The following is a 25237-nucleotide window of genomic DNA, read 5'->3' as shown; positions in this document are numbered from 1 at the left end:
AGCAATAACATCAGCACCGGAGGAGTACAGGCTCACACTATGGAAGCGGTACGTGGACGACATTCTGGACCAAATGAAGAGAGGACATACACAAGAAATCACAGATCACCTCAATTCCATTGACCACACTGGCAACATAAAGTTCACACATGAAGAAGAAACAGACAGATTCATAGATTTTTTGGACATAAAAATCCAACACACGACTGAAGAAGACATCAAAAAAAAAATCAATAGGAAACCGACGCACACAGACCAATACCTACTTTGGACATCAGAACAGCCAATAGCACGTAAACTATCAGTGGTTAGAGGCGAGCACTACATGAACGGGCAGCTTTAACAACGGATCCCAAGGACAGAGCACAGGAGGATCAACATATGAGGGTGCATATATGCTCTCCCATACCTGGAGGGCCGTCCTGGGGGGCGGCGGACTGACAGCAGGAGGTGTGGTTCACCAGTCAATAAAACTGGAATAGAAAACCGCAACGACGTCCAAACAGCTGATCTCATTTCAGCTGTTCACGCCCATAAACTCACACAAACTCTCTCTCTGTTTGATACTTAGTATAATACAAGCAGTTTACTAGCGTGGATGCTAGTATAACTAATTATTTTATCAACTGCCCTGTGTTTGCTGTACGTACGACATGTGTGTGTTGGTTTGCTGTCTCATTCTGCCCTCTAGTGGCACCTAGATGTAATCATTATCAGCCAGATGGTGGAGGACACACACACACACACACACACACACACACACACACACACACACACACACACAGTAACATATTGTTTGTTTCAGAACTTCAGTTTAGCATTAGAAAGAAAGTGTTGCCCACTCCGGCTCCGTATGTATTTCTCTTTAATTTGGAATATGTTTCGGCCCTCAAGCCTTCTTCAAGATTAGCAAGAAGAAATATGCCCTACATGTCATATAGGCCACACCCCCTTAACACATCCGGTGGTGATTGGACAATCATGTTCTACCAGAGGGAGGAAAACAATCAAGAGGCCTTCAGCCAATCAAAAGCCTTGAACCAAAAGTGACAGGAAATACAGCCAATACAATCACTGCAGGTAACGTGACAAGTTCATAATGTATCATCTCACATACAAATATTTTATATCAAATAATAAAGCTTTGACCTCAGCTCTAAATGTATGTTATAAATAATTCAATAATAAGTAGAGGTAAATTACAAAGAACCCTTTGAGTTAGAGTCTATATTCCTCAGGTGACACGGTTCTCCGACGGTTCTCCGACAGAAGAACCTCTGGACAGAACTTCAGTAACATAATAATCCATAGAGACGGGGTCAGTGAGATTCATGGTTTGGTTTGCTGCGGTTCGCTATCAACACTACTCAGGATTCACACTGAGAAAAAGCCCACAACCATAATATTGCAATGACAACAGAGCACACAGACCTAAGGAAATATATTGCTGAAAAACCACTAAGAGGTTGGTTAAATAATGAAAATGATATGACTAACTGCTTATAACTCTTTATATTTTTCTTATATCACAGACACATATTGGTAGATGTTATTTCCTTTACCTTGACATGTTTCGACGGATATACTTCCGTCTTCATCAGAAGACGCCCGATTGTGGACAGCATCGGGTCTGTAACATACAACCTATCTAAGTCTCTCACAGAAATCATAAAACCATTACTAGGTCAAACGGAACAACATTGCAAAAACTCAAAAGAGCTGGCAAAATAACTTAAAAATATCAAAGTGGGTGAGGACGAAATATTAATATCACATGACGTCGTCTCACTCTTCACCAAAACACCAGTAGAAGCAACTTTGCAAATAGTACAGCAACGCTTACAAAAGGACAAAAACCTCAAGAAACACACAAATGTGACAGTACAAGACATCAGTCAATTACTCCACTTCATCGCCACCTCAACTTATTTTCAGCTCCGCACAAAAATATACAGGCAGAAAGAGGGTTTCGCCATGGGGGATCCACTATCAGCCATGATGTGTGGCTTCTTTATGGAACACCTGGAGAAGGAAGCAATAACATCAGCACCGGAGGAGTACAGGCTCACACTATGGAAGCGGTACGTGGACGACATTCTGGACCAAATGAAGAGAGGACATACACAAGAAATCACAGATCACCTCAATTCCATTGACCACACTGGCAACATAAAGTTCACACATGAAGAAGAAACAGACAGATTCATAGATTTTTTGGACATAAAAATCCAACACACGACTGAAGAAGACATCAAAATAAAAATCAATAGGAAACCGACGCACACAGACCAATACCTACTTTGGACATCAGAACAGCCAATAGCACGTAAACTATCAGTGGTTAGAGGCGAGCACTACATGAACGGGCAGCTTTAACAACGGATCCCAAGGACAGAGCACAGGAGGATCAACATATGAGGGTGCATATATGCTCTCCCATACCTGGAGGGCCGTCCTGGGGGGCGGCGGACTGACAGCAGGAGGTGTGGTTCACCAGTCAATAAAACTGGAATAGAAAACCGCAACGACGTCCAAACAGCTGATCTCATTTCAGCTGTTCACGCCCATAAACTCACACAAACTCTCTCTCTGTTTGATACTTAGTATAATACAAGCAGTTTACTAGCGTGGATGCTAGTATAACTAATTATTTTATCAACTGCCCTGTGTTTGCTGTACGTACGACATGTGTGTGTTGGTTTGCTGTCTCATTCTGCCCTCTAGTGGCACCTAGATGTAATCATTATCAGCCAGATGGTGGAGGACACACACACACACACACACACACACACACACACACACACACACACACACACACAGTAACATATTGTATGTTTCAGAACTTCAGTTTAGCATTAGAAAGAAAGTGTTGCCCACTCCGGCTCCGTATGTATTTCTCTTTAATTTGGAATATGTTTCGGCCCTCAAGCCTTCTTCAAGATTAGCAAGAAGAAATATGCCCTACATGTCATATAGGCCACACCCCCTTAACACATCCGGTGGTGATTGGACAATCATGTTCTACCAGAGGGAGGAAAACAATCAATAGGCCTTCAGCCAATCAAAACCTTTGAACCAAAAGTGACAGGAAATACAGCCAATACAATCACTGCAGGTATCGTGACAAGATCATAATGTATCATCTCACATACAAATATTTTATATCAAATAATAAAGGATTGACCTCAGCTCTAAATGTATATTATAAATAATTCAATAATAAATAGAGGTAAATTACAAAGAAACCTTTGAGTTAGAGTCTATATTCCTGAGGTGACACGGTTCTCCGACGGTTCTCCGACAGAAGAACCTCTGGACAGAACTTCAGTAACATAATAATCCATAGAGACGGGGTCAGTGAGATTCATGGTTTGGTTTGCTGCGGTTCGCTATCAACACTACTCAGGATTCACACTGAGAAAAAGCCCACAACCATAATATTGCAATGACAACATAGCACACAGACCTAAGGAAATATATTGCTGAAAAACCACTAAGAGGTTGGTTAAATAATGAAAATGATATGACTAACTGGTTATAACTCTTTATAGTTTTCTTTTATCACAGACACATATACTGATAGATGTTATTTTCTTTACCTTGACATGTTTCGACGGATATAGCCTACTTCCGTCTTCATCAGAAGACGCCCGATTGTGGACAGCATCGGGTCTGTAACATACAACCTATCTAAGTCTCTCACAGAAATCATAAAACCATTACTAGGTCAGACGGAACAACATTGCAAAAACTCAAAAGAGCTGGCACAATAACTTAAAAATATCTAAGTGGGTAAGGACGAAATATTAATATCACATGATGTCGTCTCACTCTTCACCAAAACACCAGTAGAAGCAACTTTGCAAATAGTACAGCAACAGAAGGACAAAAACCTCAAGAAACACACAAATGTGACAGTACAAGACATCAGTCAATAACTCCACTTCATCGCCACCTCAACTTATTTTCAGTTCCGCACAAAAATATACAGGCAGAAAGAGGGTTTCGCCATGGGGGATCCACTATCAGCCATGATGTGTGGCTTCTTTATGGAACACCTGGAGAAGGAAGCAATAACATCAGCACCGGAGGAGTACAGGCTCACACTATGGAAGCGGTACGTGGACGACATTCTGGACCAAATGAAGAGAGGACATACACAAGAAATCACAGATCACCCCAATTCCATAAACCACACTTGCAACATAAAGTTCACACATGAAGAAGAAAGAGACAGATCCATAGATTTTTTGGACATAAAAATCCAACACACGATTGAAGAAGACATCAAAATAAAAATCGATAGGAAACCGACGCACACAGACCAATACCTACTTTGGACATCAGAACACCCAATAGCACATAAACTATCAGTGGTTAGAACACTAAATGAACGGGCAGCTTCAACAACGGATCCCAAGGACAGAGCACAGGAGGATCAACATATGAGGGTGCATATATGCTCTCCCATACCTGGAGGGCCGTCCTGGGGGGCGGCGGACTGACAGCAGGAGGTGTGGTTTACCAGTCAATAAAACTGACGTGGATCACATCTGACATCTCCGTTAACATCAGCTGATAAGAACGCGTCTCACTAATACACCCGTGTGACCTTCTGATGGAGACGGAAGTATATCCGTCGAAACATGTTAAGGTAAAGAAAATAACATCTACCAATATATGAGTCTGTGATAAAAGAAAACTAAAAATATTTATCTCAAGTGTAGACACAATGAATGCATTACAACTATGGTAATAACTGTTTTGCTGCTTAATGTAATATATTACTGTAACGTGTTAACCCAACAATGTTCCTCATCAGGAGGGAAAACTGCTCCCTCCCTCCCTCCCTCCCTCTACTGGGTCCTCTTCTTCTTCTTCATCTTCTTCTTCTTCTTCTTCTTCTTCCTTTAAACCTCCACCCAAGGCCCATCCGAGCCCTGATCCCGGCCTGCTCCTCCTCCTCCTCCTCCTCCTCCTCCTCCTCCTCCTCCAGGGTGTTGAGGTGAAGACGCTCAATGCCGTCCCTCCTGTTGTCCCCGGGGTCTTTTTCCAGGAGGCTCCTATAGAGTCTCCTGAACTGGTCGTCCTTTACTCTCTCCTTTGGTTCCTTCTTCTTGAGCTGCTTCTGCCGCCGGTACACCAGCCTGCCACGATCTGTAATCGTTATTCTTACGATTGAAAATGGAATTACTGATATATATAATTAAATTAACGATATCTGTAAAAAAAAAAAAAAAATGTGTTGAAATGTCATTTCCACTAGTGAAAACTAAATCACTACTAGTCAGCCAAACTGGTTAAATGTTGAAAGGGCTTACCATACAGGGTGTGACAGTGATATTGGATTGTGTTGGGTTGTATTGTGTTGTGTTCATATCATATCATATTTAATATCACATCATTAAATATGTGGGTTTACCACCATGGACACGCCCGATCTCAACTAAAATAAATCCAACTGAAATCTCTAATCTGAAATGTTTCTTTGGTAGTAAAATGGTGTTTTATTATTGGACATATCTGTAATCTGATCTCAGAAGCTAAGCATGGTCGGGTCTGGTTAGAACTTGGATGGGAGACCGCCTGGCAATACCAGGTGCTGTAAGTGTCGTCGGGTGGTGGCCAACAGGTGGCACTCTTCCCTCTGGCCTTAACATCACTCCCGATGCCCCAGTGCAGTGACGGGGACACTGTGCTGTGGAAGTCGGCGTCCTTCAGAGGAGACGTAAATCCGAGGTCCTGACTCACTGAGGTCGCAAAAGTTCCCAGGGCACTTATCGCAAAAAGTAGAGGTTTCCCCGGTGTCCTGGCCCAACCAGGCTCATTCAATCTGGCCCCCTAATCAACCTCCTGTACAATTGGCTGACTCATTAACTCCCTCACTCTCCACCTCAAGCTGGTGTGTGAGCGTTCTGGCGCAGATTGGCTGCCGTGCATCAACCCAGTGGGTGCTACACACTGGTGGTGGTTAGTGAGATCCCCCCCCCCTTCAGTGTAAAGCGTCAATCCATTAATATACGATATCATATCGCACACCATATCATAGATCATTTCTAATTTCATATTTTATGTATAATCTTTTTTTCTTTTATGTTGTTACGAAAGCTTTTTTGGTTAGGCCAATTAAGGAATCCATGCATTATTATTATTATTATTATTATTATTATTATTATTATTATTATTATTATTATTATTACATATGGAACGTTAACTGAACCCTAACTTAGGGTTAGGGTTGAGTTGAGGTCCCATTAGACACTACAAAGAGCTCTAGGTTGAGCCAGCAGGCCAGCTGGATCCAGTTTGTGTACGGACACATTCCCGGTAGTAAACAGAAGAAGCATTACAGCTTACCAGCTAGCAGCAGGAGCACAGAGAGGGTCCATGGATTCATCTTCATCTGTTCCGTAGCTGCCTCTCTGTGTCTGGTTGTTACCGTCATTAGGAAAGGGGGAGGGCTGAATGACTGATTGTGAAATGTTACAGGAAATAGATTATATCTGCCCAATGACAACATCTCGAAAAGACATTATTTGTACATAACATTATTTTTACAACATATTCTAAGATATAAATGTTATTTATTAATATAGGAATATTTTCCATAGCTGTATCCAAATGAAATTACACTGCATGCTCAGAATTAGGTAATAATTCAACTTTTATAGTTTAGTAGCGTACTTGAAAGGTCTAATAAAGTTCCCAAAAAGCTTGTTCTTTGTCTACATTAGGTTATGCATACCTATAATACCTGTTTTTTTATACAGACGTTTTACAAAAAGACTTTTGTTCAATTCTATCTGACTTCTGCTATTTTAATAATAGTATTCGGAGAAGAGAGGACTTCGACACACATGGCAGCAGACAAAGTCTAGTGAGTTTCAGTGAATTATACTTCCCCCTTCTTATATTAGCTCCAAGGTGGTGAGGGTGATTATCTGTCCCCCTTAACTTTATCAGTATTTAAAATGGCTTCACTTTAACACAACAACCACCGATGATAAGAAGAAGACAGATCTTATTGTAAGCCTACATGACCGATAGTCTGTAAAGATATGATTGTATAAATACTGTAAGCCAACAGAAGAACAGGCTCATGAAAGACTGAGCGGCCTTGCCATCAGGAAACTAAATTGAGAAGTATTTTTTAAAACGTAGCCTAGTCATCAGAATGGAGAAGAACCAGTCTTTACAAACCTCACCGTTATTCAGACAACCTTGAGTATATTCAGAATAAACAACAACATACGATAAAGAAAGAAAACTCAAATGCATAAAACACTGAAATCATCAGAAATGTTACAATCAGAAATAGAAACCGAAAGATCAAGACTCAACCAATAAGTCTGTGACGGACAACAGACATGATGACGTCAGTGTTCCCTTATCTCTTAATCACTGGAGGAGGAAGAGGAGTCACTGCTTGAGTTTGGTTCAGCGAACGACCTCGCTGTAGACGATCTCATGTTCCGGTCCAGGGGCTGACCTGTCACCCAGAAGCAGACCAGCAAACCTCAGATTCCCTTCATCGTTTCACTAGTAGGCTTTAAGTGCCACTGAGCTAGTGAACCAGTGAATCTGTTTTTGTTTTAAACATCTTAGTATGTCTACTTTGATCTCAACATAGTATTCTATGCCATTCTGTCAGTTACTCAAATAATAAATTATATTGAAAAACAGATTTAAAACCCTACCCCAAACAGTTTGTTCAAAATCAACTCTACTCTGAACTCCAGTTCAGATGCGCTTGAATATCAGGGTTAAGGCGTGCGTGCGTGCGTGCGTGTGTGTGTGCGTGCGTGCATCTTTTGGGTCTACCAGCCTATTGGACTGTAGCAAACATTGCTCATCTATCCAGAGTACATCTAGGTGGACACGCCAACTTGTGATGTCATAAGGGGCAGATTTGCAAAACGGCATCTAACGGCTAATCACACTCACACCTGGTGACATGTCGTTAATCTTCCACTTTAAGATTAAAGCGGAATTTTTTCCAAGATTTCAGTTCTGTTTCGTTTGGCGACCTACGATAATAAGTGGTAATTGCACCTCTCCCGGTGAGCTCCACAGTGGGCTCCATTCCCTACACCTAGTTGAAGAGATTAGTAGTGCTCGAGTACCTTTTAGCGAAGACCAGCCCAGCCAGGAGGAGAAGGAACACAGCAAACAGCACCTTCAACACCACCGACACCGTCAGGTGCCAGTCAAAGTCTTTTTTTGTAAAAGAACGCATTTATGTCAGATACAATTAGATTAGTTTAGATCACTTTGTTAATAACAGTAAGATTGCATTACATTATATAATGTGTTGGATACAGTTTGATTAGATTAGATGACATCATTTCAGAAACAATTACTTTAGATTACCTATAAAATGATTTTATTTTAGATACAATTAGATTCAATTAGATAATGTCAGACTATAATATACTGTATTAGATAAGATTGTTTTAGACTATAATATACTATATTAGATTAGATAATGTTAGACTATAATAGGCTTTAGTATATGCTAAACGTGAACCTCCTATTATGGCGCAATTTGATTGGTTCGCTATCTCGGGATATTGGGCAATATCCCATGATTGAGATCTCAAACTCGGGATGTTGTTTTCAACGCGTGACGGTCGTCTCGTCATGCTAATAAAAACAAATAAACCGCTATAAAAAAACGAATGAATCCCGGCTAAAAATGTTATCTTGTTTATTTTTTGGAGTGTTCACGTGTAGAATATGCCAAAACAATTATTCACCTCAGGCTCCGTGAATAGTGGGGAATAGTGAATAGTGCTCCCCACTATTCAGGGAGCCTTCGGGGAATAATTGTTAAATATTAGTTTGGATAATGTTAGAATATAATATACTTTATAATATTATATAATGTTAGACTATAATAGGCTAATTAGATTAGATACTGTTAGAACTTAATAGATTTTAAATAATTAGATAATGTCAGACTATAACAGACTATATTACATTAGATAATGTTAGACTTTAATAGACTATATTAGATTAAATAATGTTAGACTATCATACACTATATTACATTGGATGAGGGACCACCCTCATGTGCATTAGTGAACACAGAGGGGCTTACCTTCATCTTCCACCACGAACAGACTCCAAGGCGCAGAGGTTTTCTGCCAACCGGAGTCCAGAGAGCAGGTGTAATTCCCTGTGTTGTTATTGGTCAGATAGCTGAGGTGGAGGGCGGGGCCTGTCTCTGATAGGGCGTGGCCATTTCTGTACCAGTGGACGTCCAATTGGTGGAAGGAGCAGGCTGAGGTACAGGTGAGTGTGACCTGACCGCCCTCTTTCACCACATTGTCAGTGACGGAGCTTCTGACCTTCACAACCTCTCCATCTGTTGAAGACACAGTGAGACGGACGTTCTTTACAACTGGACAGAATGACAGCATTTACCCTTCAGTTGCAGTGGTCATCACTGATCAGTGACTATTTACCACTGTCAGTTTGCAGATACAAGGAATCCTAAAATGCATTTGATCCAAAGCGTCTTCCAGGACATCCAGAAACATCTCATGAGGAGCAGGTGGGTGAGGACATCTTGGTCAAGGTTGACTACAGGAAGCTACTAATCCCTCCCCAATGGGAACCAAGTCTAGTCTCTTCCTATAGTCCTATTATAATGGGACGGTAGTAGAGGTAACACCGATTCTAGTAACAATACTAGATGTAAAACAAACTAGTACCAGAAGTAACACTTACTAGTGACGGTGACTCTGACTCCTTTCTGTCCGGTGTACTTATCGCCGTTGGTCTCGAAGCGGAAGCGGTACGTTGCAGCGTCCTGTTTCACCGTCTTGATGATCTTTAAGGTGCAGTTCCTGACGAGGTCCCCCAGGTACTGGAACCTGCTGTCGGCAATGATGTTGCTGCTGTCGTACACGTTGGGCGTGGTGCCTTGGCAGAACATGTGATTGGGGCACCAGACAACCCGCTCCACCCGGAGCCCTGCGGGGTGGGTGAAGCTGCAGGGGATGGTGGCGGTGGAGCCCTCCACCACGCAGAAGGAGTCAGGGTACTCCACGTGCCAGCCAGGGTCCGCCCCCAGCGGCCCTGGAGGAAGCAGACAGTCGGGGTCACAACAGGGAGCCCGGTTCTAAGGGAGGGTCTCACATGAGGTCATGCTCTCTCCAAGGTGAGCTTCTCACCGTCACTCTGGAGAATGAGAGTGACTGGTTGATGGTGAAGACACTCTGAGAAGGTCAGGGTGTGATGTTGATATTGTAATGTGTTTGGTTTTATATCATATTATATAATATTTGATATCATATTATATAATATTTGATATCATATCATAAAGCATAGCAAATTATATTATATATCGTGTCAAACTTCAGACTACTAGATATCAAGTTTTTTTCTTTTGTTATGAAAGCTTTTTTGGTGAGGCCCATTAAGAAAACAATGCATTATCATTATCTTCACTGCTATTATTATTAGGACAACATATGGAACAATAAACTAATCAAAGTGTCATTCTTTGTCTGTGTCTAGTGGTAGAGTTGAGGTCCCATTAGTCTCTAAAAAGAGCTCTAGGTTGAGCCAATAGGCCAGCTGGATCCAGTTTGTGTACGGACACGTTCCCGGTAGTAAACAGAAGAAGCATTACAGCTTACCAGCTAGCAGCAGGAGCACAGAGAGGGTCCATGGATTCATCTTCATCTGCTCCGTAGCTGCCTCTCTGTGTCTGGTTGTTAACGCCACTTGGACAGGGGGAGGGCTGATTGGCTGATTGTGAAAGGCTACAGTAATAGTCTTCACATGTAGCTTCCTCCTTTTAGATATTCTCTGCAATAGCCAATAACCTCCCTTCACAATGCTTTAAATACCATATATAGCTTTCCATCTCCCTCTCTCATTGACATGACATACAATCAACAATGGTCTTACTATAAAAAACGACCAAATGGGACAAAATGAGCTGTAAGAATCATTTTTTAAAGTGGTTATTTATCAGAGACCCTAGATATAACATCTCAATAAAGTGTGTGCGCTCAACAGATGAGACATCACCACAAAGAGTGTGCGCTCAACAAAGGAGCTATAAACCACAGTGTGAAAGTCAGTGGATGTTCTCAGGAAGTCGTTGGGTTTTTTTGAAGTACATACACACTCATTTCAGTTTGGTTGAACAATGAGAAAGAGAGAGAGAGGTGAAGAGGAGTGAGAGAGGGAGAGAGAGAGGGAGAGAGGTGAAGAGAGTGAGAGGGAGGGTGAAAGGGAGAGAGAGAGGTGAAGGGGATTAGGTGAGAGGGAGAGAGATGAAGAGAGGTACAGAGATAGAAGACAGAGAGAGAGAGTTAATATTAATAGACCATAAGAGGGTGGACATTGTGCCGACACCAGTCTTCAGGAAACAGTTCAGACGCGAAGGCCGAGAGCAGGAGGTTTGACCACAGGTGTGTGTGTGTTCCAGGGATGGAAATTAACGCCCGCCACATGTCATTTGCCGGTGGATTTGTATGGTGGCGTAGGAATGAGCTTAACATTGGGGGGGACACATATCGGAAACCTGACAGATCAGGTATAATTTTTAGGTGGGACAAATGCGCCTGTCTCCGATGTTGGAGGGGACACGGATAGTGTGTGTTCTTTGCACTGGTTATCCCAGGTAGACCAGAGAGACCGTACCAGTACAGAGATACCCTATCAGTGCAGAGAGACCAGTACCATTAGCTCTTCATCATGAAGTTGGAGGACACGATCCAGGTGTTCCAGTTCCTGGGGTGATTGTGAAAGGCTACAGTAATGGTCTTCACATCTTACTTCCTCTTTTAAGATATTCTCTTCAATAACCACTAACCTCAGTTCACAATGCTTTAAAGTCCATATATATCTGCACTTCTCTCTCTCTCATTTACATGATATACAATCAACAATGGTGTTACTATAAAAATCGACCAAATAGGACAAAATGAGCTGTAAGAATCATTTTTCATAGTAGTTATATATCAGAGACCCTATATATCACAACTCAATAAAGTGTGTGCGCTCAACAGATAAGACATCAACCACAAAGTGTGTGCGCTCAACAAAGGAGCTATAAACCACAAAGTGTCAAAGTCAGAGGATGTTCTCAGGAAGTTGTCAGAGTTTTGAGGTGAGGAAGGGTTGACCCATGTTGGTTACGGGTTAAGTCATCTTAAAGTGTTCAAGTACATAAACACTCAGTTCACTTTCCATGTGGTTAAAGATGTTTGGCTGAACAGTGAGAAAGAGAGAGAGGTGAAGGGGAGTGAGAGAGAGGGAGTGAGAGGGAGGGAGAGAGGTGAAGAGAGTGAGAGGGGGAGTGAAAGAGAGGGAGAGAGAGAGGTGAATGGGGGTGAGAGGGAGGGAGAGAGAGGGGTAAAGAGTGAGAGGAAGGGAGAGAGGTAAAGAGTGAGAGAGGGAGAGATGTGAGGCGGAGTGAGAGGAGAGGTGAAAAGAGTGAGAGAGAGGGAGGGAGAGGTACAGAAATAGAAGACAGAGAGAGAGAGAGTTAATATTAATAGACCATAAGGAAGGGGACCTTGTGCTGAAACCAGTCTTCAGGAAACAGTTAAGAAGTGAATACTGAGAGCAGGAGGTTTGACCACAGGTGTGTGTGTGTGTTCATAAATATGTATGTATATGTATGAATGTCTGTATTGTGTATTGGGTATGTATGTGTGTGTGTGTGCGGGTGTGTGTGGGTGTATGTGAGTGTGTGTGAATGTGTGCCTGAACAATGTCTGTCTATCCGTGTGTGTTAATCACACGGATAGTGTGTGTTCTTTGCACTGGTTATCCCAGGTAGACCAGAGAGACCCTATGAGTGCAGAGAGACCGTACCAGTGCAGAGAGACCTTACCAGTGCAGAGAGACAATACCAGTACAGAGAGACCTGTACCATTAGCTCTTCATCATGAAGTTGTTAGATCCAGGTGTTCCAGTTCCTGGGGTGATTGGCTGATTGTGAAAGGGTACAGGCATTGTCATCAAATTTTATTTCCTCCTTTTACATATTCTCCGCAATAGCCACTAACCTCACTGCACATCACTTTAAAGTCCATATCTGCCCTTCTCCATCTCTCATTTACATGACATACAAAAAACATTGGAGTTACTATAAAAACACGACCAAATAGATTGAGCTGTGTCAGATTGAGAGTGAGAGGGAGGAAGAGAGGGAGAGAGAGAGAGTTGAATGGGAGCGAAAGGGCGGGAGAGAGAGTTGAAGGAGTGAGAGGGAGAGAGCGAGAGAGGTGAAGGGGAGTAAGAGAGAGGGAGGGAGAGAGGTAAGGAGAGTGAGAGGGAGAGAGAGGTGAAGGGGAGTGAGACGTCCTGTCATAATGTGTCAGTACCAGAACACTAGGGACAGTACCATACGTAACATTAACTAGTTACGGTACTAGAAGTGACACTTACTAGTGACTGTGACTGTCCTAGCTGTCCGGTGTACCCATCGATGTTGGTCTTGAAGTGAAAGTAGTATCTCTTTGCGTCCTGTTTCAACGTCTTGATGACCTTCAAGGTGCAGTTCCTGACGAGGTCTCCCAGGTACAGGAAGCTGCTGTCAGCCAGGACGTTGCTGCTGCCGTACACGTTGGCCGTGGTGAGGTGGCAGGGCAGGTAATCAGGGCCCCACTCTACCCACTTCACTGGCAAAATGACTACGCCTTCCTTTACGTCGACAAGGGGGAGGGTGAAGCTGCAGGGGATGGTGGCGGTAGTCTCACATTAAACTTCCTCCTTTTAGATATTCTCTGCAATAGCCATTACCCTCACTTCACAATGCTTTAAAATCCATATATAGCAGCCCTTCTCCCTCTCATTGACGTGACATCCAATGAACAGTTCAGTTTATATTGACCCAGTAGAACGTCCCTATAGTCCCATTATCAACGTGTTTCATAGAAGTAGTCCCTTTGCTCTGGATTGATCTACAGCTTGGACCCGATCATAAAAACCATGATTTGAAGTTGAGTTTGACTATCTGTTATTCTATTTAACAACCTTCATGTCTTGTTTTAGATCCGGGATAACTTCATAAAAAGGAGGATTCATCAAAATTAGAGACTAGAAGATAGGGATGCACGATGGGCCACAATGTAGTCGGCCAACATCGGTCACAGTTGGAATATCTCGAGTGTATATGGATTATTGATCAGCCATTATTAGTCAACACGACAGGGTAACGTGAACATTGACCATGTTTAAATTACAACAACTGAGCAGAATTAGCTGAAACTAAATGTCTTCATGATAGTTGTATCTCTGTGACCCCCAGATATCACCCCTCAACAAAGCGTGTGAATTCAAAAGCTGACCTATAAACAAGATACTGTGGACGTTAGTTTACGAGATGTTCTCTGAAGAAAGGGAACTATGAATGTTGGTGAGCTGCTGAGCTTATCCCACATTATCTCTCGCTCTCCGTCTGAGTTCATGGGTTGGCCAATGGGCAGAGAGGGGCGGGACTTCTGGTGATAAGGATCAACAGTGACTCTGCTCAGTTATATTTATGCCTTGTGGTTTGTGTCTTCGTTGGTTGATTCTCTGGTTCTTAGGTTTGTTGATTCTCTGGTTCTTCTTTTTGTGTTTCCTCCTTCTTTGATAGAAACAGAGTTAAGGTAGGGTGGGCAATTTGGAGCAACAACGAAGAGAGAAGCTACATTTTGAAAGGATCCAATCAAAATAAAACATCCCTCCCTTCAGATAACTTCCTCAAACCAAGGGACTAGCTCACTGCCTTTGGCAAAAAAGTTAGACCCATTGGGCGGACTGCATGTCCTTCCTGTCTTTGGTTCAGTAGCTTGTTCTAACCGACATCGTAGGCCAATCTGAGCCCTGATCCAGACCTTCAGCCCAGCCCAGCTCCTCCTCATCCTCATCCTGGGTGAGATTGCGTTGCTATGGAAACAGTACTGTCTGGGTGATGGTGTTGCTATGGAAACAGTACTGTCTGGGCGGCAAAGTGGGGTTCAGGGAGGGGCTTGCAGAGCAACAGGTTGAGCTGGGAGGCGTCCTTCAGGCAGGCCTGCCATTGCTAACCCTAACACACACACACACAAATACACACACACACACACACTCACACACACAAACGGTCACACAAATTGAGCGAGTGATTAAGGGAATGAGTGAGTGAGGGAGGTTACTTGGCACCACATGTGCTACCTACCTGTTGTCAATCCCTTCCGTCGGTTCAGTTCTCCTTGGACCATGACCATCAGCAGAGCTTCAAGGAGCGTCGACTCAGGGCTGGCCCTCCTCAGCCAGTAGCAGGTCACAGCCACTGGGAGGCGCAGGGGAGCCGGAACTCCCTCCAGCGTCTCTTCCTCCACGCCCAACTGAGCAGAATTAGCTGAAACTAAATGTCTTCATGATAGTTGTATCTCTGTGACCCCCAGATATCACCCCTCAACAAAGCGTGTGAATTCAAAAGCTGACCTATAAACAAGATATAGCCCTGAACCGACGGTCATGGTCCGTCGGTTCAGTTCTCCTTGGACCATGACCATCAGCAGAGCTTTGAGGTGCATCAGGTCCGGCTCAGGGCTGGCCCTCCTCAGCCAGTAGCAGGTCACAGCCACTGGGAGGCGCAGGTGAGCCGGAACTCCCTCCAGCGTCTCTTCCTCCACGCCCAGCGTCTCCAGACACACCTGCAGCCTCACAGCGCGGTCTGCCTGGAAGTAGGAACAAACCACATGTCCTTTCAAAGGATAACCAAGAACACCACTTTTAGAGGGTTTGCCTCAGATCACTCCTTCTATAGGATCAACACATGCTGTTTATTACATAATGCAGATGATTTATGAGACTTGCAGCATGCATACACCTACTACCCTCCCACTTTGAGAATTGAATTGGTCTCAATGTGGAAGACAGTCAACCAGGTTAAGATACGGCTAGTTAAAGGTCCCATGGCATGCTTCTTTATGAATTATTTCATGTAGGTGTTAGTGGGCCCCTAATACAGTGCTTGAAGACGTTCAAGAAATTCAGCCTTGGTGCAGAATTACAGCCACTACGAGCCAGTCCGACAATGAGCTTTCCACCGACGTGCCGTTTTTTAGAGGCGGGTCAAGGTGGAGGGTGGGGGTGTGACCCTGAGCAGATTACGGCCACGGTACCATGCGCTCGTGTTTACATTGGATGTATCGCAATGGCTCGGATCATAATATTATCCGGAGGCGCACACAGCTTTTGGCCTTGTTCTGTAAATATTCTAGAAGACTCCGGGTGCTCCGGAGTCCTTGAGCTCTATATCTAAATAATATTATATTATACATAGATGTCTGTATAATATAATACATATTATCAGCGCCAAAAGCTCTGTGCGCCTCCAGACGATATTATGAATCTCAAACAACTGCGTCGGGTTCTCCGGTGTCTCTGGGTCTTCCACATCCACATCAATCTGAAGTAGAATGAACCGCGACATGGAGGAGAAAGGGGATGTTGCCCACGATTGTTGACCGTAATTGTCACCCGGCAGAGCCCCGCTGCCCGCTGCCGAGAGGCCACCGCCCCGTGCCGGTGGTGCCTCGCGGCGGTGGTGCCTCGCGGCGGCGGTGCTTCGGCAGCGGGCGGCGGGGCTCTGGCAGGAGACAAACGCGGGCATCAATCCCTTTCTCTTCCATGCCGCGGCCCATGTATTTCAGGGAGTCAAAGCCAAAGTTCCTTTCCCTCCCAATTCCTTCTCAACCATGGCTGAGATAACTCCCACGACGAGTCTCCTTGTGGAAATACCAGAGACGTCAGAGAACCCGACATGTTATGCGCCATAATCCCAACAGCAGAACGGTTATCTAAATAACAAAGAAGTGTTCAACACTTGTGTTACAGTGTGTGTATTCATTCACACACACACACGTGGCGCTCGCACGGTCACAGCTCATTGTCTCATTGGCGGGCCAAATTCTCTGGGCGGGCAGAGCAGTGAAAGGGGAGGTAGCAAGCCCCTGTATGACGACATATGGGGAAAATTCCAAATCGGCGCGTCTGAGCTTTGTCTTATCAAAGGCAGAGCAGGATACCTACTGCTCGTTTTACACCTAACACCATTTCTAGCTGCTGGGGGACCATAGGCAGGCTAGGGGAACTCATTTCAATGTTAGAAAACCTCATAAAGGGAATTATGGCATTTTGATGCCATGGGACCATTAATAAGGTTGTTAATGGTGAAGTGCCAAGCAATCTCTGGGGGTGTTTCAACTGACTCCAGGATACACATCAACAGACGGAGGGCCGATTTTGGTGGAAAGAGTTGTCTCGAGAGATCAAGCATATCAATTGAAAAACGTAATGCATTTAGATGGAAATCCCCCCTGAAAAAATGTAACAGTCAATTAAACTTAACTATCGCGAAGAATTCATTGAATTTGGACTGATCTTTTAAAGTTGCTGCTGACATGTAAGCCTTTTTCTTACTAGTTGCTGCTGCTATAATCAATCTGATATCAATCTGTTATCCATCTTTGGTCGATCTCTTGTCTATCTATCATCCACCTATCAGCCAGCTGAATGAATCTGTAGGCCTACCTGGTTCAGAGAGTCCAGCCTCAGAGTCTTAGCAGCTCTGTGGACCAGCGGTTGCACCTTGACATTGGCAGGCTTCGTACCGACCCGATCCACCTCCTCCACCTCACCCCCCCGCTGGTCCAGCAGAAGCCCGTACAACACCTTCCGGATGGGCCTCGAGGTGAGGTTGGAGCTCTGTAGCTCGCTGTGCTCCACCTGGGTTGGCAATATCTTCCTCTTGTGCACCAACAGGTCCAGAATGTCAGCCCCCAGCTCTCCTTTGGCCAGGGGCGTGCGGACCCAGTCGGGGACGCAGATTAACATCTCAGCAGGCAGCGGCGGAACGGTTCCCTCACTGAAGAACCCCCGCAGAGAGGAGCTGGGGAGCCGGTACTCCAGCATGGACTTCTGCACCTCCGTCTGCACCTGTTGACTCATGTTGGGCATGAGATCCATCGCTGCTGTCAAGGTGTCTTCAATCGTCTGGAAGCCTCTCATCCACCTCAGGAGTCCCTCAAGGCAGGCGGTCTGAGACAACTCTATCGCTCTCTGTCTTCCTGCAAGAACATTTTGCTCCCAGTTAATTTCTCTGATGTTAACGTAGTCCTTCCCGGCCAGCGAAGCGAAGACGGGCAGCAGCCGGCGGTTGACGTTGAAGAAGGTGCAGAAGCTGGACGTGGTGTATCGCTTGCAGGGGATGTAACTCCTGGTCGGACTCTTTTTAACTGAGTCCCAATGGAAGTGATCTAGGTGCAGAAGCCCCCAAGGAAGGTTGTAGATGTAGAAGTCAATGTCTCCGGACAGCAGCGGGCAGCACAAGTCACTGGCCAGGTCAGCCAGCTGGCAGTCTGCCTCTCCAAAGCACCTGGCCAGCGGCACCTTCATGTTGTTCAGCGTCTGTTCGAATACTGTCGTGGAAATGGGGGGGAGGATGTCCGCCCTCCTGCCCTTCAGAGCGGCGCCCTGGGCACTCCAGACCTTCCCTCTGGCCCGGTCCATGAGGGTGTCCAGTTTGATGTCGCTGTTGCCCGAGCCTCCGTCCACCACCACGTACGGTTTGATTCCACAGTCGGCCAGAGTCGTGAAGACCTGGTAGGGCAGGTACTCCCAGCCGTGGTTCTGATCCAGGTTGGACCTGTAGTACAGGTCGTAGGCTAGGTTAGTGCCGTCCACCACTAGCTTGCTGTCCCTGAAGCGGATATCCTGGTAGATCTGGCTGTAGTCCTCCAGCAGCGAGCACAGGTCATCTACCCCCATGGTGGCTCATAGGTCAAGCTCTAACTCTACCTATGACTGGATACATTCTAGCGTCTATGATGACTGATCCCAGCTCCTTTATACACACTCCAAGGCACATAACAAATACACCCACAACCACACACAAACACACACACCCTGGGAGTGGCTTCGCAGTTCTCTTTAAGTTTCGGTTTCCAATCAATGATTGAGTCCCGTGGTCAGACCAGGCACGGCGCCAGGACTCCAGTTGTGGATGGGCCAGACCAATTGTGGGTGGTCCTTAAATTATAAACGTTATCAAATCCTTGTTTAACCTAATACAAATGACTGACTAATATACTGTTATATTATGTGTGCATAATAGCTTGATGCTCTTTAAATATTTTATTGCATTGTAAAAAGTTTCGGTGCATAGGAAGGACCTATCCGCGATCGCTCCTTAGGCCTTTTTACACTGCCAAGCCGGTTCGGTCACGGCTTGGCACGAAAGAACGTTCCTCTGCGTCTTTCTCGTAGATCGCACCATCTTTCAACGTCTTTGTTAAATGCGACTGCATCACCTTCTCTCCCATGATGGTCAGCAGCTCGTGGATTTCACTGTCTCTCCAGCTAGAACTGCTCATGTTGATATCGCTGCGTTATTGTCTCTGTTGTAGAGATAACGCAGCAACTCCTCTCCCCGCAGCCCCTCTTGTACCGCGGAGCGTCTGATTGCATTTACATAAAAAGGAAACCGCCAGTGTGTAGGGTCCGGGAGTGTAAAGACGTCTCTTGCTACTGACCAGAGAGAGCGCTTTGGAATCTCCATTACGCACCATACATGGCTGTGCTTTAGCGCGTCACTCTATACATCCAAGGCCTATGGACTGTAAAAGTGGTCAGGAATCGAATATTTCCCACATAGTTTAGTTATGCTCGTATAACATGAGGCCGACTATTTCAGAATTCTGTTTGATTGTTTTAAGTTTTCAACAATATCTCGGTATCATTAGCAACAGACTCAGCTTGGCTTATTATACAAAGAAGATGCATTCAATTGTAGCCTAGTCTACTACGAGATAATAACTATAGCCTTCCGCGATTTCACGGTCATCCACGAAGATAACAGCCCTTTAACGCAAATCGGATCAAGCATCAAAATCAACAAAGAATGCCGCATTGCAAAAATAAAGCATTACAGAATATAGATATATTTTTTCAAGAACAGTTTTGGGTGGGCCTGTTGAACAGTGGATGGTCCTAGTTCCGTCAGGCCCACCACTAACGCCGTGCCTGCATGGGTCAGACCACTTTATGGACTAGGCTACGAGTTTTCCGACCATTTTAAATATTGCACGTATTTGTCCACCAAAGCACCATACGACACAGATCACAGCGCATTTCCCTCTCGGATGGCTCTACCTTCTCAAACAAATGACATTTAAATAGTAGCTCTTGAATTTTAAAGTTAAACTTCTGGGACGCTATATGCCTTTAACGCATAGCCTATAGTACGTCCTTCTTTATAATATTCATAATCGTTACGTCTTCCCTTTAAAAAGATTTTACTTTTTTTATTGAGAACTGGAGAAGTGTGGAAATTGCATTAAATGAAGGATACAATTTCGCACGTTGAGCACACAGTTGTGTGACTCGTTTATTTAGTTTTTGAAAACCGGAATCAAAACGTGCTGCAAGAGAACATATGCCGCATCGGGCTCCGCGTCATGAGAAGCTCGTAATCCTTAAAGGGACAGCGATCCCTGAAACACAGAGACAGTAAAAGACATGCCTAACACAGTGTAAAGAACAACACATAACCAAATACTGTAGGTGAATTATGTAACACTCACTACACATGTCCCCCCAGAATTCACCATCAGGAGAAAACAAAAACAAAACAGTCATCGCGGGGGCGGGCGTATTAACCGGCCACAACGGCTGCGTCGTACAGGAGGTCGAGGAGCCACAACTGTGGCAGGTGTCCCGCCATGACACAGGTATGAGGCCTGGAGTGTGGGAGTCCCGGGAGGGAGGGGAGCAGGGGGCAGGGGCAGAGCTGGAGGTCGTCCGCGTCGTGGGGGCTGAGCCAATTCAATGGGCCTGGCCACGTCCAAGTGAGCTGGCTTGAGGCGGTCAATGGCGAGTCGCTCCGGCCTGCCACCCATGTCCACCACAAAATGTTTGTCCCCCGTCTCCAAAACCCGGAAAGGGCCCTCGTAGGGGGGGCGTAACGGTCCCCTGTGGGCGTCGTGGCGAATGAAAACGTAGTCAGCCGTCCGAAGCCCAGCGGGGATGTGCGACTGAGGGAGGCCGTGACGGGAAGTGGGGACAGGTGCGAAAAGCCTTGCATTGTCCAGTAGCGTGGACCGCTGGAGAGTGGCAGACCAAGGAACGGTGGTGCCAGGGCCGAAATCCCCTGGAACCCGCAGCGGCTGGCCATACACAAGCTCTGCGGAGGAGGACTGTAGGTCTTCCTTTGGTGCAGTCCTGATGCCAAGCAGTACCCATGGGAGCTTGTCGACCCAGTTGCTGTCTTTGAGGCTGGCACGAAGAGCAGCCTTCATCGACCTATGAAATCGCTCACAGAGTCCGTTAGCCTGTGGGTGATATGCGGTCGTGTGGTGGAGTTTCACTCCGAGGCTCTGTGCGACAGAGTTCCACAGCTCAGAAGTAAACTGCGCGCCCCGGTCAGAGGATATGTCGGAAGGAGTGCCGAAACGGGCAACCCAGGTGCTGATAAACGCCCGTGTCATTTCGACCGACGCTAGCGACGTCAGTGGCACAGCCTCAGGCCAACGGGTGGTCCTGTCAACCATGGTCAACAGGTAGGTGAAACCGTGAGAGGAGGGCAGAGGGCCGACCAGATCCACGTTCACATGGTCAAACCGTCTCTCCGGCACCGGGAACAACTCCAAAGGGGCTTTAGTGTGGCGGTGCACTTTGGCCCGCTGGCACTCAAGACAGGTGTTAGCCCAGTCCCTAACGTCCTTCTTGAGGCCGTGCCAAACAAACTTAGCCGCAACCAATCTCTGTGACGCTTTCGAACCTGGGTGGGAAAGACCATGGATGGCATCAAAAACTTTTCGTCTCCATCCCGTGGGAATGATTGGGCGAGGACTGCCTGTGGAGACGTCACACAGGAGCGTGGTGCCGGCATCGCTAAAAACCACATCCTCTATTTTCAGCCCTGTTGTCGAGGTCCTCAGGAGTTGCACGTCTGGGTCTGTGGTCTGGTCCGCTGCAAAGTGGTTGTAATCCAAACCAAGATGGACTGCTCCTACCACAGCCCGTGACAGGCAGTCCGCCACCTGGTTGTCCTTACCAGCAACGTGTTGTAAATCCGTGGTGAACTCGGAAATGTAGGACAGATGACGTTGCTGGCGGGCGGACCACGGCTCAGCCACCTTGGCCATGGCGAAAGTCAGCGGCTTGTGGTCGACAAAAGCGGTGAAGTGTCGACCCTCCAACAGGGAACGAAAGTGTCTGATGGCGAGGTAGAGACCAAGCAGCTCCCGGTCGAAAGTGCTGTTCTTCTGCTCGTTGGGACGCAACTGACGGCTGAAGAAGGCAAGTGGCTGCCAGGCCCCGCCCACCCACTGCTCGTAGACGGCACCGACAGCGTAGTCCGAGGCATCCGAGGTGATGGCGATGGAGGCTGTGGGAGAAGGGTGTGCCAGCATGGTGGCGTTCGCCAGGGCTGCCTTAGTGGCAACAAAAGCCTTGTCCCTGCCCTCAGTCCACTCTACAGCGTGCTTGGGCTTACCTTGCAAGGCCTCATGCAAGGGTCGCATGAGCTGGGCGGCTCGAGGGATGAAACGGTGGTAAAAATTCACCATGCCGAGGAACTCCTGCAGGGACTTGACAGTGAGCGGGCGTGGGAACTGTGCGACCGCCTCCACCTTTGATGGGAGAGGGGCTGCACCGTCCTTAGTGACTCTGTGTCCCAGGAAATCAATGGTGGAGAGACCAAACTGGCACTTGGTAGGTTGACAATTAGCCCATGTTGGCTGAGCCGCTCAAAAAGCGTCCGGAGGTGCGCCAGGTGCTGGGATTTGGACGTGCTCGCCACTAGGATGTCATCCAAGTACACAAAAAGAAAAGGCAGCTCCCGCAAAACAGAGTCCATGAGGCGTTGAAAAGATTGAGCTGCGTTTTTAAGGCCAAACGGCATCCGCAGGAACTCAAACAGACCAAACGGCGTGATCACTGCTGTTTTGGGGACGTCGAGTAAGTGTACAGGCACCTGATGATATCCCCGGACAAGGTCCACCTTGGAAAAAATCACCATACCAGCCAGGTGGGCCGAAAAATCCTGAATATTCGGCACTGGGTACCGGTCAGGCGTCGTTGCCTCATTTAGCCGCCGGTAGTCGCCACACGGGCGCCAGCCACCGCCGCGTTTGGGGACTATGTGGAGGGGTGAGGCCCACGGGCTGTCGGACCGGCGGACTATACCCAGGCGCTCCATGTTCGCAAACTCAGCCTTCGCAACGGCAAGTTTGGTCGGGTCGAGGCGCCGAGCACAGGCGTAGACGGGTGGACCAGTAGTGGCGAGATGGTGCTCCACACCATGCTTCACGGCAGACGCAGAGAAAGTAGGCTGAGTGAGGGCTGGGAAACCGGCAAGTAGATGGTGGAAGTCATCTGAGGTGGAGAGCATGCTAGACAGTCGTATGGAGTCAGCCCCGCTGAGCGTGCACGCATAGGAACAAAACGTGACGGCGTCAATCAAACGGCGGTTCTTTACATCCACCAACAGTCCATGCGCACACAAAAAATCGGCGCCGAGGAGGGGAACGGAGACCTTTGCTGTAATAAAGTCCCAGCCAAACCGGTGGCCTCCGAAACACAACTCAATATACCTCCTTCCATAGGTACGGATGGGGCTACCATTAGCAGCTTCCATAGGGGGGCCGTGGCCATCGGTCACCATGTCCAAACGGGAAGCAGGAAGGACGCTCCTCTGTGCTCCCGTGTCGCACAGGAATCGCCGTCCGGAGATGCTGTCGCGGATGAAAAGCAGCCTGCCAGCACGGCCGACGCTCATGGCCACTACCGAGCGCCGGCCCTGGTGTTTCCCAACCCGCCGTAACTGCATGGCGGACGGCATTTAAGAGCCTTCGGTCCAAACTTTGCATGGTAGAAACACATGCCTGAAGACTGCTGCGGGCCTGAAGACTGCTGGGGGTCAGAAGACAGCTGCCGACGAGAAGTGGTGGCAGCGATGAGCGTGGAGTCGTCCAGTGTCACAGGAGCGATGTGCACGGGAAAAATCGCGGCCACACAGTGCCCTTGACCCGCCAGGAAAAATTTATCAGCCTCCTCAGCCAGCCTCCGACAGTCAGTGATCATGGTGTTGGCCAAAGCAGCCCTCACTTGGGAAGGCAGCTGACGCAGGAAAAGCTGAACAAAAAGAAAATCGGGTTCGTGCTCACCCATTAGATCCAGCATACGGTCCATGAGCTCAGACGGTTTGCTGTCGCCGAGCCCTTGAAGTGAGAAAAGCCTGCTGGCTCTCTCAGCGTCCGACAGTTCAAATGTCTGTAACAGGTGGGCTTTGAGTGCCGCATACTTCTCCCATGCCGGAGGATTTTTAAGGAGGCTCACCACTCTGGATGCTGTCAAATTTCCAAGAGCTGACACAACGTAGTAGTACCTCGTCGTATCCGCGGTGATCTCCCGCAACGCGAACTGCGCTTCGGTCTGGGCGAACCATGCCGACGCCGACGATTCCCAGAATTCGGGGAGCTTGAGAGTAACAGCGTTCGCGGTCATGGTCGTGTCGGTCGTGTCGTGTCCCTGGATACGTCCAGCAGACTAACGTCGGGGTCACCAGTGTGGAAATTGCATTAAATGAAGGATACAATTTCGCACGTTGAGCACACAGTTGTGTGACTCGTTTATTTAGTTTTTGAAAACCGGAATCAAAACGTGCTGCAAGAGAACATATGCCGAATCGGGCTCCGCGTCATGAGAAGCTCGTAATCCTTAAAGGGACAGCGATCCCTGAAACACAGAGACAGTAAAAAACATGCCTAACACAGTGTAAAGAACAACACATAACCAAATACTGTAGGTGAATTATGTAACACTCACTACAGAAGAACCGAAAGTGGAACCACGTCCGGATCCCGACTCCCTGGGAAACGAAACTCTACAGCAGAAGAACAAACGAATCCCTTATCACAAAGTGGCCTGGTTTGCATGTTATTACTGAACGAAATACAACCTCCTTTATAATGGTCTATATATCTATAGCCTAACTGGAATAGAAAACCGCAACGACGTCCAAACAGCTGATCTCATTTCAGCTGTTCACGCCCATAAACTCACACAAACTCTCTCTCTGTTTGATACTTAGTATAATACAAGCAGTTTACTAGCGTGGATGCTAGTATAACTAATTATTTTATCAACTGCCCTGTGTTTGCTGTACGTACGACATGTGTGTGTTGGTTTGCTGTCTCATTCTGCCCTCTAGTGGCACCTAGATGTAATCATT

General features: G+C 46.5%; 2 protein-coding genes and 1 pseudogene across 3 annotated transcripts in view; all 3 read right to left on the bottom strand.

Moving 5' to 3' along the window:
• LOC307076354 overlaps positions 1–25237 on the bottom strand; it is a 110728-nt pseudogene that overhangs the window by 67468 nt on the left and 18023 nt on the right. The gene's annotated exons all lie outside the window — the stretch shown is intronic.
• LOC307076452 (myeloid cell surface antigen CD33-like) lies at positions 7204–10803 on the bottom strand. Its single transcript, XM_079737464.1, has 5 exons — positions 10647–10803; positions 9733–10083; positions 9101–9367; positions 8124–8214; positions 7204–7489 (listed from the first exon to the last, which is right to left on the bottom strand). The coding sequence occupies exons 1-5, from the start codon at positions 10690–10692 to the stop codon at positions 7438–7440; spliced, it is 807 nt and encodes a 268-aa protein (XP_079593590.1). The 5' UTR covers positions 10693–10803; the 3' UTR covers positions 7204–7437.
• LOC307084506 (single-strand DNA endonuclease ASTE1-like) lies at positions 11703–18771 on the bottom strand (the record flags this gene model as incomplete). The annotated part of the gene is made up of 5 exons (XM_079748919.1): positions 11703–11751; positions 13451–13671; positions 14951–15037; positions 15471–15677; positions 17536–18771. The coding sequence occupies 5 exons, from the start codon at positions 18769–18771 to the stop codon at positions 11703–11705; spliced, it is 1800 nt and encodes a 599-aa protein (XP_079605045.1).

The sequence above is a fragment of the Pollachius pollachius genome (genome assembly GCF_949987615.1).
Source record: "Pollachius pollachius genome assembly, chromosome: 1".
Lineage (NCBI taxonomy): Eukaryota > Metazoa > Chordata > Actinopteri > Gadiformes > Gadidae > Pollachius > Pollachius pollachius.
Note: the sequence above shows the minus strand (reverse complement) of the source record. Positions and strands in the feature narration are given on the sequence as shown.